Source organism: Gossypium hirsutum, chromosome D11, assembly GCF_007990345.1.
Source record: "Gossypium hirsutum isolate 1008001.06 chromosome D11, Gossypium_hirsutum_v2.1, whole genome shotgun sequence".
Classification (NCBI taxonomy): Eukaryota; Viridiplantae; Streptophyta; class Magnoliopsida; order Malvales; family Malvaceae; genus Gossypium; species Gossypium hirsutum.
This window is the reverse complement of record NC_053447.1, coordinates 69,164,381-69,182,416: the sequence shown is the minus strand read 5'-3', so window position 1 is coordinate 69,182,416 and position 18,036 is coordinate 69,164,381. Positions and strand designations below refer to the sequence as shown.

General features: G+C 38.7%; 1 protein-coding gene across 2 annotated transcripts; it reads left to right on the top strand.

The window, feature by feature from the left end:
- Window positions 1-789: 789 nt before the first annotated feature.
- Window positions 790-5,226, top strand: LOC107963548 (probable serine/threonine-protein kinase PBL7). 2 transcript variants are annotated; one of them, XM_016900022.2, is made up of 6 exons: window positions 790-909; window positions 1,068-1,186; window positions 1,844-2,022; window positions 2,166-2,355; window positions 2,981-3,375; window positions 4,071-5,226. In XM_016900022.2, the coding sequence occupies exons 2-6, from the start codon at window positions 1,078-1,080 to the stop codon at window positions 4,872-4,874; spliced, it is 1,677 nt and encodes a 558-aa protein (XP_016755511.1). In that variant the 5' UTR covers window positions 790-909; window positions 1,068-1,077; the 3' UTR covers window positions 4,875-5,226. The 2 variants fall into 2 exon arrangements, with proteins under 2 accessions (XP_016755511.1, XP_016755507.1); XM_016900018.2 differs by having other exon boundaries at window positions 807-1,186.
- The last annotated feature ends 12,810 nt before the right edge of the window (window positions 5,227-18,036 follow it).

The window sequence follows — 18,036 nt, the reverse complement described above, 5'->3', positions numbered from 1 at the left end:
ATTTTAGTCAGTATTTTCGTAAAATAGGTTGATGGTCAAATCTAACTCTTTTTAGACTGCTAAATTTAACTTAAAAAAAGAAGAAAAAAGAATAAGGGTCAAATTGATAAAAGATGTAAACATTAAATACTAAATTTTTTATTATTTCATAAATTATATTTTTAGAAATTTTCTCTCAATATAATTTTTTTGAACAATTTCATTATAGGTTCTGATTATATCTACTCTTTTTGACACAATGCCTAAAACTATCCATAGTTGCGCTGAAATACATTCAAACCCACATCCTCCTACATTGACAACAATGTTTAATCTCATTACACGTTTTGATCATATCTGCTCTTTTTGACACAATGCCTAAAACTACCCATAGTCCCTTCCCAACCCATAAATAGGAGGATAATGCACTTCAGTGCACTCGAACCCACATCCTCCTGCACCGGCAACAATATCCATACCAATCAAGCTAAGACTCAATCGGCTTCCCAATGTAAGTTAAAAAGCTGCTTTAATTGTAATTTTCTACAAAAGAAAAATGGTTAGAATGGTTCAACAAATGAATAAAAATAATAACAATCCAATAAGCTGGATTTACAAGAGAAAAATTTTGGTCCATTGCCCTAAAATGCTTTAAAAAAGAAAACAGAAATTGTGAATCTGAATATATATTTCAAAGAAAATGAACCACTCAATTCTCCCCAATTTTCTCCGAGAACTTGGAGGAAAATACCTACAATATTTTGTTTCTGCCTTTTTTGGTTTTTTTTATAATTTGGTTATTTTCCAAAACCATGGGTTCTCATGATCTTTTGTTGTTTTCCCTGGTTGCAAAACCCCCTGCTCCCAATAGGGGTCCTTCAATTTGTTGAAGGCTACCCACCCCACCCTACCCCTTCATGTCCCCGGCAGGTTCGATTTTATTCTCTTCAATTAGGAATTTCATTGATTTGATTTGATTTAATTTAATTTGATTCATCGATATATCTATATAAGCTAGTTTGGATGCGATTATAGTTTTTATTTTTCTCGACGTACCGAACTCGCGTTTCCCTACTCTTTCGCTAAAGGTATAATAAGATGAATTGCTTCCCATGTTTCTCGTCGCAAAAAAGTAAGAAGGAAGGTAGTAGCAGAAGGGAGCATGTCGACGTTAACATCGACCAGCCCCCTCAACCAACTGTAACTGGTATGCCCTCTTTTTTATTAATAAAAGATCGAGATATAAAAAAAAATGTTGGATGTTACTTTTTAAAGGTGTTGGCATGAATATTGATTTGAACGAAAAGAAGCTAAAAAAAAAAACCTAATTTAAAGCTAGTAAGGCAAATAGAAAAAATTGAATATTAAAGAAAATTTGTGTTGGATGTTGAGATAAAATTTAAAAAAATTTGAAGGTGTTAGAATGATTTAAACTAAGCCGATTGAGTTTTAGCTCGATTGACATTGACATTATTACTAGTATAGGAGGACATGAGTTTGAGTGCATATTATAAAAATCTATAATGAAATTAATATTAAAAAATGATTTAAATTAAATTATTTACTTTTAAAAAAGGATTAAATTGAATTATTGAATTTTAATAGGGAGTAAAAATAGAATTCTACCATTTAACTAATGAAGCCAAAGCACTTGCTACGCCTTGTTCCTGGACATAGTCATCCCCGCAGGGGAGGTGACGGGGTAGGTAGAGGGCTGAATCCTTTAAAATGGAAAATTTATGAAAATTTATAAAATTATAAGTTAATATATGATAAAATTGTATTTAAACCTCAAACTGAATAAAATAAGATTTAATCTTCGTAAAAACCGTAAAATTATAAACTAATTCAATGATTCATACAGCTGATACAGAAAATAAGGAGGCACCTAGTACCCCAGCTGAGTATGACAACAATAGCTCCATTAAAGCATTCAACTTCCGTGAGCTAGCCTCTGCCACCAAGAATTTCCGGCAAGAATGTCTATTGGGTGAAGGCGGTCTCGGCAAAGTTTACAAGGGAACTATTCAGGCTACCGGCCAGGTCCTCTCTTTATGTGTTTATTTTGTCATATCATATCATGTTCGAATATGTATCAGATACATGCACACGTAAAACACCGTCTCGTTTACTAAGATCTTTTTTTTTTAATTGATTGGATTTGATTGGAAATTTTGGACATATAGGAGGTTGCTGTGAAACAACTTGATAGGAATGCAATGGAAGGGAGCAATGAGTTCTTTGTTGAAGTTGGGCAACTCAGTCTCTTACAGCATCCAAATCTGGTTAGTGTCGTTGGGTATTGTGCTGATGGAGACCAAAGGCTTTTGGTTTATGAATACATGTCAGGGGGTTCAGTACAAGAACATCTTCATGGTATGTGCATATTGAACTTTTGGGGTTCCTCTTCCATTTTCATGCTAAAACATTTTCGGGTTAATTGCACTAAATATTCATTGAATTATCGTCTAGATTTTCATTTGATCCTAAGTTTTAAAATGTTCCGAGTAAGTGATCCAAGTATTGTTATGGTATAAACGATATCTTTCTATAAACTTAGTTGACAATTTAAATGTCAAATACTAGTTCGGATTGAATGTAGAATGTTTTTGAAAATATTTGGATAAAATTATAAACTAGATAAGAGAGCCGTAGAATTTAACCCCACATATTTTAAATATACTGCATGTCAAATTTGAGCAGTAATTAAGTTACGAATTAAATCGTTGAGATAAAATTATAAAATTTTCATTTAATTAAAGGTTAAAATAACTTAAATTGATGGTTTGAATATTTTTAGAGAGGATTAAAAGAAATTTCCCCTTTAGCCAAGAGGGGCAAAGGCCCTAATTGCCCCCAACTATGCCCTTGGATTTTAGTGGATATTTAAGGATGAATTTAATGTATAGAATATATAATATAGATGTTTTTAAGCTGGAATTATTATTTTTTTTATCTTTTTGTTGTAATTAACATTTGTGTAAGTGGAACTAAAATGTAGATATTAAACCTGGAGGGCAGCCATTAGATTGGGTAACCCGAATGAAAATAGCATATGGAGCAGCACAAGGTCTACAATATTTGCATGAAAAGGCTAAACCTCCTATAATATACCGTGACCTCAAGTCCTCTAAAGTTTTGTTGGATGATAACTTCAACCCTAAACTCTCCAACGTTGGGCTGGACAAGCTTGGGTCTTCGGCCGATAGTAAGATGCCGATGCAATCGAGGATGATGGATAACCATGGATACAATGCTCCAGAATATACGAAAACGGGTACCGCCACGTTAATGACCGATGTCTATAGTTTCGGAGTTATTCTTCTTGAGCTTATCAGTGGAAGAAAACCTATTGACCCTTCCATGCCTGAGGACCAGCAAGACTTAGTTGCTTGGGTAAGTACCTAGCTAAGGATTTGCTTGTTTATTTTTGAATTTGGCACGTTGAGTTGCAGGTTAATTTGGGTTTTAAAAATTTCAGATGTTGAAATTAGTTTTAGTTCGAGTTAATTTCAATTTCAAGTGGTTTAGGGTTCGACTTATTTTGGCTCTAACCATTTCAGGTTTTGTTATTTGAGTTTATCACCTGGGTTGATGTTGTCTTAGATTACTAGTGCATATATCATTTAGGGTTTGGGTAAATTCAAAAAAATTCAGGTTTTGTTTATTTTAGGTTTGAGTCCTTTTGAAATTTAGCTATTTAAGTTTGCTGGTTAGGTTATTTTAGATTACTTATATAAATAATTTTGGATTTTGAACGATCATTTTGGATTGAGATTCTTTTAAATTTAAGTAATCTTAAATTCGATCTGTTTTATGTGCCATTTTACGATTTACTAGATTTGTCAATTGCTTAAGTTGGAGTAGGTCAATTTGGGTTTGCTGTTTCAGCTTTAGGTCAATGTTTTTGGGTTCAGAATATTTTAGATTTATCGGTTTGTTAATTAAGTCATTTAAGTTTTGACACTTAAATTCAAGTAATTTTGGATCGAGATATTTATCGATTGTCACTTAAATTTAAAGTTTTTAATAATTAAATTGTTAACTTTTATTTATCAATTAAATTGATTGAATCGAATTTTCGAATTTAGGCGCAACCAATATTCAAAGAGCCAAAACATTTCTCACAAATGGCAGATCCATTACTCGAGAAACGATTCCCAGAAAGAGGATTAAATCAAGCAGTAGCAATAGCAGCCATGTGTGTCCAAGAAGAAGCTGCTGCTAGGCCATTAATCAGTGATTTAGCCTCCGTCTTAAGTTTCCTATCCATCGCCACCGAAGAAAACAATATTCCGGCCACTCTTCCCGCTTCCATTTCTTCCAAATTAAACTGCATCTCCACCAAGCTCAATTTCTTAGACGGTGCCGATGCCGCAGGGAAGACGAAGGCAGCCGACAGCAACGTCACACCTACCATCGCCGAAGAGAGATCTGAAGACGAAGAGGATGGCGGTTCTTCCGCACGAAGCAGCAGTGCCGATAGAGGTTTAACGCAACAAAAAAGTCGAAATGGAGATCGTACACTTAGCCAAAAGAGTAGTGGAAGGTCATTGTTTTCAATAGACAATGATAGCAGAAAATCACATTCATTGAGCCGTAAAGAATCGAACAAAGCTTCATCAGACGAAAGCGACGATGGGAAATCAGCAGCTTCGTCGAGCCAACGAAGCGGCAGCGGCGTATCCGAGGGCTCATCCGGTGATGAAAGTGGACAAAAAGGGTCATCCTTAGGACATAAAAGCAGCAAGAAATTGACATCAATGAGTCGAAAGAGTAGCAAAATGAAAGAAAGTGGTTCTTCACGCCATAGGAGCAGCAGCAGTAAGAAAACATCGATGAAAAAGAACCGACAGAAATCAAAGAAACATAGTGATGATGAAGGTGATGATTAGCCTGGAGGATCACAAGAAGATTGAGAAGGGGATTGAGAAGGGACCTTATTTATAAAGGTTGAAAAAACACAAGTACTAAAAAGAAAGAAAAAAAACCCTTTTACTCAGCAAAATATATATACTTTTTATGTTTTTTTTTTCTTTCTTCTTTTATGTGTGAGCTCATTGTCTTTAATTTTTATTTCTATACCTTTAATTCGACCATTCTTAAAGGAAAGTTTTACAGTTAATACTTTGAAATATCTTTCAATTTTCATTTAATTAAACAATACTTTTCTTTAAACAATGTAATGTTAGTGTGAATGAGTCCTTGGTATAGTAATAAAAGTTGAGGTTTCCATCTTTGAATGCTCGGGTTTGAGTTATATCATCTATAATTACAATCTGTGTATCTTAATTCATTATTTGCTTGTCTATTGTGTTTTATATTGGTTGTATTCCTGGGCTATACTGGTCACTCGAAAAGTAGGAGAGTTTTGGCAAAAATGTAGTCTTAGAAAATGGGCTTAGACAAAAAATAAGTCCCATTTTTTTAAACGGGTCGGGCCTTGGATAAGATAAGCTTTTTTTGTCCGGGGCCGGTCCGAATTTACAAAAAAAATTGCTGCTGTTTTTTTACTGTTTTTCATTGTTTTGCTATCATTTCGTTATTATATTGCTATTATTTTATTGTTATTGTTTGGATATTGTATAACTCTTGTTTTATTATTAAATTTACTATCTTAGTATTATTTAAGTATTTTTAAAAAAATTATTTATTGAGAAACATTTATTTTAATATTTTTAGTGTATTTGATCTATTATATTTTTTAAATTTATTTTTATATAAAAAATTTTAAGTTGGTCACCACCACCGCTTCAAGTTGGTCACTATTAGAACTTTGGGATATTACGAAAGGGAGGACCCACTCCACCATTTTCCCCTGGAAAACGTATAAATACGCCACCACCACCGCCTTAAGGTTGTCACGGTTTAAACTTTGGGATATTACCAAAGGGAGAGCCCACTCCACCATCTGCTTCTAGAAAACGTATAAATACACCAGCACCATCGCCTCAAGTTGGTCACGGTTTAAACTTTGGGATATTATTGAAGGGAGAGCCCACTCCACCATCTGCCCCTGGAAAAGGTATAAATCAAGTTCCGCCTCCATCTCAAGTAAGTCAAGTTGGTCCTGGTTTGAACATTGGGATGTTACCGAAGGGAGGGTCCACTCCACCATCTGCCCTTGGAAAAGGTGGAAATCAAGTTCTGCCACATCTCATAGAAGTCAAGTTGGTCCTGGTTTGAACATTGGGATATTATTGAAGGGACGACCCACTCACCATCTATTTTTGAAAAAGGAGGAAATCAAGTTTGGTCACCATTCCATTAAAGTTATACTCTTTTTCTTAATTTTAAAATTTATAGCGAAAATGCTTTTTATTAATCAAGAATATGTTGTTTATACCTGTAGTAGGCCAATTTTGGCCCACTAATACCAAGCCCATTTCCCCCTCTTACAACCCAAACCCGATTGATCCATTTCAATACACTAAAACCCCTGCCCAAACCTTAGCCCAACTACCCAAAACCCAACACTTGACCCAGGCCCAGAAGCCCAAACTCCAGACTTAGGGTTTCAGAAACCTTAGCCTACTCAGCCGCAACCTTCCCCACTTGTACTTAGCCCCATACACTGCTCCACTATAGCAGCCCTATACCCCCACGCGTCTGACACCATCTGTCGCCGCATGCTCCTCCTCCACCACCAGCTCCTCCATACCCTGCAAAGACAGAAGCAGACCAAACAGAATAGGACAAAAGATAAACAATATTTTCCTAGTTTTGTAGTCGGCTATAAAGCTGAGAAATAAGCATTTGTAAAGGAGGAGGGATTTTTGCAATGAAAATAAAAATTTTCTTTCAATATTAACAGATTGAATACAAGAACCATTCGAAAATACATATACAATCAGGGGCTCTAACACCAAATCGGAGAATCAAATCTAAAACCTAAGGTGACCTTTTTTTCTTTTTTCTTTACTGTTTTGAGTTTGTTTTTTACATAAAAATACTAAAAAATATCAAAACATAAAAACATATGTATTATTAAGCAAAAAAAAAGAAGAAATTTTACCACGCGGTGGCCGGCGCCGGCAACGGTCTGGCGATCGGACCGGCGCCGGCAACGGTCCGGCGATCGGACCGGCGCCGGCAACGGTCCGGCGATCGGACCGGAGCCCTCCCCCTTGGCCGAAAATCGCTCCGGACTTCCCTCTCCCCTCCCCCTTTTCTTTTTTTTTCTCTCAGCTGTTTCAAATGAAAAAAACAAAAAAATTTGGCTTATATAAGGGTCCAAAACGCACCGTTTTGGACCCCCCTTAAAGCAGAAAACGACGCCGTTTTGATTCGGGTAGGGTCGACCCGACCCGTCCGGCCAGGGTCCGCGTGTTTTTTGAAGCGGAAGGGCTAATTACGCAATCGGCCCTTCCGCATTTTTGCTATTTTACAATCAGGTTTTTAATATTTTAATTTGGCCCCATAATTTTGCCCGTTCATCAATTTAGTCCCTCCGTGTTGCGCTGCGTTTTGGTAATAGAGAATATTGCAGTTTTGGTCCTCGTTGTTTTCACGCGTGTCCATTTTAGTCCTTTATTTCTTTATTTCTTTTTAAATTTGCCCTGAAATTCTGTTCTTATTCCGATTTAATCTTTTTTCGTTTATTTTCCTTTTCTTACATATTACTAATATTGTTACTATTATATTTATTATTATATTATTTATTTTCACTATTATTATTATTATTTTCATCATTATTATACATATATGTATATATTTATGTAATATTATTAATAGGCGTCCCAACATTATTATTATGTATGTATATACATTTTAATACCGTGCATGTATATGATTCTATTTAATTGTTAGTTTTGTATACTAAATTCATACGTATATTTCTCATGTCATTTCATGTATCCATTTTTATTATTATATATGTGTACAGGTAATAATTTTTCAAAACTTCGTTTTAATCTTATGCATTATTTGTTTCGTTCCCTTTCATAATATTATATATTGGTATATATATGTTCTTTAGGTGTATGTGTTCCTCAATATTTATTTTATGTACATATGTAAATATTATGAATATATATTTAACATTACTAGTTATATATTTTTATTATCTTATATATCTTTCTAATACCATTAATATTTATATATACATATTTTACATATATACTCTTAATTATTTTCATGTGTATATTCATCATATTCTCTTTACGTTCTCGTATTCAATGCTAACATTGCATTTGATCTTGCACGCGCGGTTATTATTTTCTAATATTATTGTCATGTTTGTTATTTGTTTCAAATATGCCTAGCCCTATCATTTATTTATTTTTATTGCATATCAATTTACTTTGCATTATGTCGAAAATCATATATTTGTTTTGCTAATTAATTTCAATAAACAAGGAAATGTACCGATTTAACATTAAGTCATCGAGTTCATCGCTATGTTGGGTGAACGTAAATTGACTCGTGTTAAAACGGCATATCCTTCTCAAAAACCGGAATAAACTAAAATTTCTCGTTTTTTTCGGATCATAACTAAACTTTACATTGAGTTCGCATTTTTGAAAATTAAGACAACATGTGTTTAACGAGATACCAATTTTGGGTGTCGCGAGGGTGCTAATACCTTCCTCGCACGTAACCGACTCCCGAACCCTAATTTTCTCTAGATTTTCACGCAGACCTAAAATTACCTCTTTTTAGAAAAGCTTAAAAATAAAGTTTTCTAAAAAAGGAGAATTTTGTAGGTGTCCGATCACACCTAGGAAAAGGATCGGTGGCGACTCCCTCTTTATTTTAAAATCAAACTTCATTTTTCAAACTTTTTCACTAGATTGCCACAATTAGCGACCCCGAATCCACCAAATTTTTACATCGCTACAGCTGGCGACTCCACTGGGGACGGCCTTGTTGAGAGTCGTGTCCGGAATTAAACACATTTTGTCAAAATTTTCAAATTTCCTTGTTCAAAGTAAATATTCGGTCATGATCTGAAAATCTCGTTTTCAAAATTCATGCATTTGTATCGTGCTGTAAATATTTCTTCTAACTTGCTTATTTGGTTGTTTTTCAGTGTTTCAATTTTTATGGTTTTAATTTTGGTTTAGTTTCTTTAAGTGAAACGTAAATGTTTATGAGTTGTTCCCCACACACCGTGTACTTGCATTTTCGCATAACATGAGCTCTCTACCCGGGCTCCGTCCGTTTAAGTGAAAGTAAACGCTACGCCTTCGTGAGTTAACTCGTCCCTCCGTACAGGCTAGTGAATACTTTCGGGTTACATATGACTTATGCTTTCGTGAGTTAACTTGTCCCTCCGCATAGGCATAAGTAAATGTAACCCCTCGAATTGAACTCGTGAGCCTGTGATAGGCTATGACCGAGGCTCCATGTTAATCTTAGCAGATGATAGTACGGGCAATTCGAGTACCTATCTAGAACCAAAACCGCATATAATGAACCATACGAGCCACCTAACTAGAGCCATACCGAACCTCTGTCCGCTTATAGTCACCAAAATAAGTACACGGGAAAAGCACATCTTACCTTCTATTTCTTTTACATTTGTGCTTTCTAAACAAGGGAATCGAGTCCACTGGACCAAGTAGCTTAATTTGTTAGATTTTCCACAGTTTTTCTCTGTTTATATGTGTTGCGCTAACCAAGGTCGTTTGTCTGTATTTCTATTTTTCATCATGCATCATTGGCATCATATTAGGAAGGTGTTGATTAAAAGTTGGTTGCCAAAAAATGGGTTTCTGATGGAGGAGTCAATTACACAAATAACCGAGAAGAATGCCGTGGTTCGGGACTGGTCTCTAAAAATTCAGAGAGAAAAGGGGGATAGTCTAGTGGAAGGGTGTGTCGCTAGTTTGCCCGAACATATAACTGTAAATGTTCGCCAAAATAACTTTGAGGATTTGGTTCGAATTTGGAATCAGTGGGATTCAGACACTAGAGACATTTTCACTGAGAGGTATGGAGATATAGCTCACCTGATCACCATCCGTGTAGACGAACAGTTGGTTCAAGCCATGGTTCGGTTCTGGGACCCAGCTTATCAGTGTTTCACCTTCAATCAAGAAGACATGACTCCAACCATAGAAGAGTATGCTGCTTTACTCCGCATCGACAATGTACAATTTGGCAAAATATATGTGAAGGAGCCTAAGCCGATGACCTTCAAGAAAAAGTTAGTGAGACTGACAGACATGACCGATGCATGGGCCGAAAAACAGATAAAGAAGAAGAATGAAACCATTTGCATTCCATGGTCCTCCCTACGAGATTTGGCTCTAAACCATCCCGACATGCTGAAAAGGCTAAATCTATTCGCTTTGGCCATTTATGGTTTGGTCATTTTCCCAAAAGTTCTCGGACATCTCGAAGTTGCAGTAGTTGATTTCTTCGAAAGGTTAAAACAAGAATCAACCCTGTCCCGACCATCCTAGCCGAGACCTTCAGGTCCCTGAGTAGTTGTCGAAGAAAAGGGGAGGGACGATTTATCGGATGTGCGCAGTTGCTCAATGTTTGGATTTTGAGTCACTTCTGGAAGGTAGAGCGCACTCCGTTCCATATGTTTTCTAAAACATTCTCCCCGCTAGAAGCTTACCTCAATAAAGAATGGCCGAAGGAAGTCACCGAGCAACATTGGGTATCAGTTTTTCAGAATCTTCGCGCCGAGAATATAACATGGAGAGCACCCTGGATCCTTCCTTCAGTTCTACTATACAAATGTGGAAGCCAAGATTGGGTACCTTTACTCGGGTTATGGGGAGGAGTTGGATATGCTCCGCTATTAGTCCAAAGGCAATTTTCTTCGCGATAATTCCTCCCCGCAACTGGAGGATTAGCACAGTTCGAGTTCGCTTTCGCGGGTGAAGGATATATGAAGAGAGTCCGAGACACTGCAAAGTATTGGAAGGAAATTCATTTCATGGAATTAGCTTTGTATGTTGATACCCTTACCCAAGATTACGACATATGGAGGAAGCAACGGGTAAATAGTCAGCAAATCTCATCAACAAGCTACACCATCCAGAATCCTTTCTCGGAGGAAACGCCGTCTGAGCTAGAAATGGCAAGACAAGAATTCGAACGAGAAAAGGCCAAGATGTCTCGGGGCCTTAGTGACCTTCAAGAAAAAAACTATCAACTGAAGATTGAAGTTCAGGTTGAAAGGTCCAGGACTGAAAAAGTACAAAGAGAAGCCGAGATTGTGAGAAACGACTTAAGGGACCTTCATTTGGAAAACAAGAAATTAAGAAACACTACAAATAATAGCGGGTTGGGTAAGTCAACAGCAGAATGGAAGGAAGAAATTAGCAATATCAAGGGAGGAATGGAGTTTTGAAAGGGAAAAGCAAAGAAAGAGGAGGAAAAGGCTGCGCACGCTGTGATAGAGTTAAGAAGGCAGAACGCCGAGTATGAAATAGTGACTGCAAAATTGGCGAATAGTCAGTCTGAACATCAAGAATTAAAAAGGAAAACACGAGATCTAGAAAATATGCTGCAATCTCGTCAACAACAATTAGATAACCTCTTGAAGGCTCTAGAAGAAAAGAGTGAGCAGTACGATAGGGACATTCACGCGTATGAAGGAACTCTCAAAGAAAAAGAAATGCAACTTGACTTCTTGATCAATGAAATTTGTAAAGCGGCTATGCAAGTTGTTCAATTATCAGATGAAGCAGAAGTTTTCAGTTGCCAATTCCCTCCGAGCCAAAGATCGAGCATATCAGAGTTTTTAGAGCAAGTGAAGAAACAAGGCAATGTGGCTAGGAAATTTGTGTAACTGTTGGAAAAATGAGAACTTTGTGTAATAGACTATGTTGATAAATGAAATGCCTAAATATGGGGCTATCTTGAAATCAACACCAATTTCTTGCATTTCATTCATAACTGACATGCATTTGACATTCATGCATTCATTCATGCATCAATTCATTCATTGCATATCCCATACTCGTTCGCTGAGGTTAAAACGTACAATTCGCAGTTGCAAGACTTCAAGACTGGAACCACGTCATCCGTATAAAATGCGCCGACAAGCTAGAGTAATGGAGAATGAATTCAATGAGAGAATTGAAAGGATGGAAAGGGCTCAAAAGGAATTACAAGAGCAACTGGCCAAATCGCAACAAGAGACGAGAGACCTAATGGTGAGATCTCGAGAGGAATCGCTAAAGCAAAGAGATCAGATGGCTAAAATGATGGAGATGATGACAACTTTGGTCAAAGGAAAAGGACCCATGCAGAACTCCGATGTTATGGAACCTCGGTCAAGAATTCACCATGATCAGGATCCACTCTATCCCCCGGGATTCACTCCACCGCCCACATATACAATACAAAGAGGGTATACTCAAGAGGAACCCACTGGCTTGGAACATCGACCTATGCCACCTGCCCCACCCACTAATTTGGGGCAAGGAATGTTAGCGTCGAACCCAGGGGCTAGTCCTACTAATCCACTAGTTCCAGATCTGGATGACCCAGCAGAGGTAGCCAAGTTGAAATTGGATAACCATGACGCAAAATATAGGAGTCTAGAGGAAAGACTCAAAGCAATAGAAGGCACTGAAGTCTTCTCCGCACTAGGTGCCAAGGAACTCAGTTTGGTACCTGATCTAATTTTGCCTCCGAAGTTCAAAGTGCCTGACTTTGAGAAGTATGATGAGACAAGGTGCCCAAAAGCACATCTCATTATGTTCTGTCGAAAAATGACCGGTTATGTGAACGAGGATAAACTACTCATACATTGCTTTCAAGATAGTCTAACAGGGTCAGCTCTTCGGTGGTACAATCAACTTAGTAGAGAAAAGATTCGATCCTGGAAGGACTTGGCGTCAGCATTTTACGAACAGTACAAGCATGTATCGGATATGGTGCCAGACCGTATGACCTTGCAAATGATGGAGAAAAAGCCATCAGAGACCTTTAGACAGTATGCGCAGAGATGGAGAGACGTCTCAGCTCAAGTGGAACCCCCACTAACAAAAACGGAGATAACCGTTCTCTTTATCAATACTTTAAAGGCACCGTTTTATGACAAATTAGTGGGAAGTGCCACGAAAGATTTCGCGGATTTTGTAATATCCGGTGAATTCATAGAGAATGCCGTCAAGAGCGGTAGAATGGAAGGATCAGAAGGCTCAAGAAAAGCAGCACCCTTAAGGAAGAAAGAGCCAGAAGCCCACATGGTGGGAACTGGGAGTCGTTACATTCCCAATTCGTATCCTAACCAACCCCGACCTCGAAATTATCCACCCCCGAATTCCTATTATCCCCCTCAAACCCCTTACTACCAAGCACCACATCCGTCCTGCCCCGTATACGCCACGAACAACCAAAGACCCTTCACCACTTTCCCACAAAACACGGTACCCGCCCAAAGCCAATCAAGGCATAATCCCGAGAGACTGCAATTTACCCCCATCCCTGTGTCGTATGGGGAATTGTACCCAAAACTTTTAGAAAAACAGCTAATTTCTCCCCATTACATGGCACCCCTTAAACCTCCATACCCAAAGTGGTACGATCCAAACGCTAGTTGTGCATACCACGTAGGGAACCAAGGGCACTCTACTGAGAACTGTCTCACTTTCAAAAGGAGAGTTCAATGACTCATTGACGCGGGTATCCTACGATTCGATAGTGCTAGTAACGCCACGGGGAACCCGTTCCCTAACCATACCGAAGGGAATGTGAGCACAGTGGGGAAAGAGGATGAATGGAAGGTCAGAAGATGTGTATCAGAAATAAGGACGCCTCTACAGAAAATCTGGGAGGTATTGGTTAAGAAAGGATTGCTCTGTCACTCTGATAGAATTTTTGGAGAAGAAGGTCAAAGTTTTTGCAATTTTCATGGGATTGTTGGACATGACATTCAGTCATGTGAGGACTTTAAAAGGTTACTTCAAGACCGGATGGATAATAAAGAGATCAAGGTCCTTAACAAGAGTGAAGATGCCAACGAAAGAGAAGTATGCGTCTCTGATAGCCAATCATCAGGGCCTCCTTATAGTGCTGATCGACCGTTGGTAATTTATTACGACACGATGAGAGAGCCATTGAAACCACAGATGGTAATTGAAGTACCATCTCCTTTCCCGTATAAGGACAACAAAATAGTACCGTGGAAATATGATGTTAATATCGTTACACCGGAAGTTGAAAAGTCCAAAGCCATAACTGAAGATGTTGGGGAGGTAGGTCATTTTACTCGAAGTGGACGATGCTATTCTAAAGAAGTTGAACAGGTAAAGAAAAGTAGCGACTCGAAGCAAAAAGGGAAAGCAGTGATGTACGAGGTCGAAGTCGAGCAAGAAATTCCACCCGTGCAAGAAACTAAAAAGCCTGTGAATAAGGAAGAAGCTCAAGAATTCTTGAAATTTATTAAGCACAGCGAATATAGTGTGATGGAACAATTGAGCAAGCAGCCGGCACGAATCTCAGTTCTATCTCTACTATTAAATTCAGAGCCACACCGGAACGCTTTATTGAAGGTGTTAAATCAAGCTTACGTGGCCAACAACATATCTGTCGAAAAGCTTGATAGGTGGGTAAACAATATGAATGCGGACAACTTCATCTCTTTTAGTGATGATGAGATACCGCCAAATGGTAGAGGCTCGGTGAAAGCGCTGCATATCACGACCCGCTGCAAGGGCTACATAATACCGAACGTACTCATCGATAATGGGTCAGCGATAAATGTTATGCCATTGGCTACGCTTTCCAAAATACCGATGGATTTGTCCTACTTAAAGCTCTGTCATTCCATGGTAAGGGCATTCGACGGGACGAAGCGCGAAGTCATGGGAAAGATCGAAATCCCTTTGGAAGTGGGCCCCTAATCTATGAGGTCGAATTCCAAGTCATGGACATTACACCCTCTTATAACTGCCTTTTGGGAAGACCTTGGATTCATTCTGCTGGAGCAGTCCCATCATCCCTCCATCAAAAGGTGAAATTCATCATGGATGGCTATTTGGTCGCAGTCGAGGGCGAAGAAGACATCGTCGCATCTATCTCTGCTGATGCGCCATACCTGGAAGTAAGCAAGGACGTAGTGGAATGTTCCTTTCGATCCCTTGAATTCATCAATGCCACTTTCGTCGCTGAGGGAAATAGAATTCCGATGCCAAAACTGTCGAGAAATACCAGAATGGGTGTCAAGTTGACCGTAGGAAGGGGAGCTCGTGCGAGAAGAGGTTTAGGGAGACATCTGTAAGGAATAGTGAGGGCTTTAAAGCCAGTGCACCACAAGGCCCGATACGGTTTGGGGTTCCAGCCTGACATGCGCCAAAGAAGAAGACAGTAGAAGAGGGATCAAGAGAGAAGAATTACAAGAACTTTGGGCCGAGAACCAAAATGGGAACCAATAGAGTACCCTCATTTGTCAAAAACATTTACATCTGCGGGAATGATGTACCCTGGACAAGATGATCCACGAAACATGCTGGGATTAATTGAAAGGGATTTTCAGAATGTCAGTATAAATGTTATTGACAAAGAAGCTGGTGCAAGTAAAGATGTCTCGAGGATACGCCCTTGCCCTCCTGGTTTCATGTTGAACAATTGGATTGCTGAGGAGCTTCTTGTAGTTTATAAGCCTTTAGAGTAATGCTAAACATCAACCTTCTATTGTGTCCTTAGATATAATAGAATTCTTTTGTAAGAGTTTGCATTCGCTCTTTATCATTTAAATGAATATCAATGAAGATGCATTTTGTCACGATTTTTCGCATTATCACTAATTTCATAATCATTTTCTCATCCTTACATTTGCCTCATTGCCATGACATAACATTTGTTTGTTGTTTCCAATACTTGGATGTCCCCCGATAGCTTCCTTTTCCATTCAACTTTCAGGTGCTCAGATATTGACGACATGAATAAGCCCATTACGAATCTTGAAATTGATTTTGAGAAGGCTGTTTGCTTAGGAGAATTTGAAGCCGAAGAAAATGCTGAAGATTATGTCTCGTCTCCTGAATTGTTAAGAATGGTGGAACAAGAGGATAAACAGGTTCTGCCTCATGAAGAATCTGTGGAAACAATAAATTTGGGCACTGAAGAGAGGAAACAAGAAGTGAAGATTAGGACTTCTATTTCAGAAAGTACCAGGCATAGTTTGATCACTTTACTCCGCGAATACAAAGATTTTTTCGCGTGGTCATACCAGGACATGCCAGGGCTAGATGAAGATTTAGTGGTCCATAAGCTCCCATTAAAGCCAGAATGCAAGCCCATCCAGCAAAAATTAAGACGGATGAGGCCCGAAATGCTGTTGAAAATAAAAGAGGAAGTCAAGAAGCAATTTGACGCTGGCTTCCTACAAGCCTCCAAATATCCAGAATGGGTGGCTAACATAGTCCCGGTACCAAAGAAAGATGGAAAAGTACGAATGTGCGTGGATTACCGTGACCTGAATCGAGCAAGCCCAAAAGATAATTTTCCCTTGCCACATATTGACACGTTGGTGGACAACACAGCAAAACATTCTTTGTTTTCTTTCATGGATGGATTCTCGGGTATAATCAGATCAAGATGGCCCCTAAAGATATGGAGAAAACTACCTTCATAACAATGTGGGGAGCGTTCTGCTACAAGGTGATGCCATTCGGGTTAAAGAATGCTGGGGCAACATATCAGAGGGCTATGGTGACATTATTCCATGACATGATGCATAAGGAATAGAGGTCTACGTCGATGATATGATTGCTAAATCTCGAGGTGAAGAAGAACATGTAATGAACCTCAAGAAGTTGTTCGAAAGGCTGAGAAGTTTCAGCTAAAGCTTAATCCAGCCAAATGTACATTCGGGCTACTGGGAAATTGCTAGGCTTCAGTGTCAGTGAAAGGTATCGAAGTTGATCTAGATAAATAAAAGCCATCAAGAATTACCTCCCCCGCGCACACAAAAGGAAGTCAGGGGATTTTTAGGGAGGTTGAATTACATTGCTCGATTCATTGCTCAACTTACCAACCAATGCGACCCAATTTTCGACTCCTTCGAAAACATAACCCGGGAGAATGGAACGAGGAGTGCCAAGTGGCCTTCGATAAGATAAAACGGTATCTGTCTAATCCTCCTGTGCTAGTACCACCGACCCCTGGAAAACCCTTAATTTTGTACCTGACCGTGTTGAAAACTCAATGGGTTGCGTACTGGGGCAACATGATGAGTCAGGAGAAAAGAAAAGGCGATCTACTACCTCAGCAAAAGTTCACTGAATATGAGGCAAATATTCGTCCATTGAGAAATATTGTTGCGCTCTGGTTTGGGTAGCTCGGAGACTCAGACAATATATGTTGTATCACACGACATGGCTAATTTCAAAGCTGGACCCAATAAAATACATGATGGAATCGCCCGCACTATCAGGAAGAATGACACGATGGCAGATCCTCCTTTCGGAATATGACATTGCCTATGTAAGTCAGAAGTCGATAAAGGGAGCGCAATAGCTGACTTTTAGCAACCCGAACGACAGAGGAATATGAGCCTTTAAGATTTGATTTCCCAGACGAAGACTTAATGTGCATCACAAAATAGAATCCGAGTCATCAAAAGAGAAGTCATGGAAGATGTGCTTGATGGTGCATCAAATGCTTTAGGGTATGGAATTGGAGCAATCTTGGTATCACCAGACGGAATCATTATCCGTTCACTGCAAGACTGAACTTCTTCTGTACCAATAATATCGCAGAATATGAGGCCTGTATCATGGGGCTTCGTGCAGCTATCGAACAAAACATCGAGATCTTGGAGGTGTACGGGAACTCAGCCCTAGTGATTTACCAATCCGTGGAGAATGGGAAGTGAGGGACTCAAAATTGATTAAGTACAACGAATTAGTGGCTGGATTGATCAAGGAATTCAAAGAAATAACTTTTCATTACTTCCCACGAGAAGAGAACCAACTGGCTGATTGCCCTATGCCAAACATAGCCCCCTTTGAGGTTCACATGTTTCATGAGAAGAAGTAGAGGAGAAAGCAGAAAATAGTAATTGCCCCTCCAAAATTGAGCAATAGCGGATGATGTAGCAGAAGAAAGGTATACGACGACCTTGCCAGAAAATCAGTCTTA

Coding starts and splice junctions, on each gene's coding strand:
- LOC107963548 (XM_016900022.2), top strand. CDS start 1,078: ATGAATTGCTTCCCATGTTTCTCGTCGCAAAAAAGTAAGAAGGAAGGT. Junction 1,187..1,843: donor CCCTCAACCAACTGTAACTG/GTATGCCCTCTT, acceptor TGATTCATACAG/CTGATACAGAAAATAAGGAG. Junction 2,023..2,165: donor CTATTCAGGCTACCGGCCAG/GTCCTCTCTTTA, acceptor TTGGACATATAG/GAGGTTGCTGTGAAACAACT.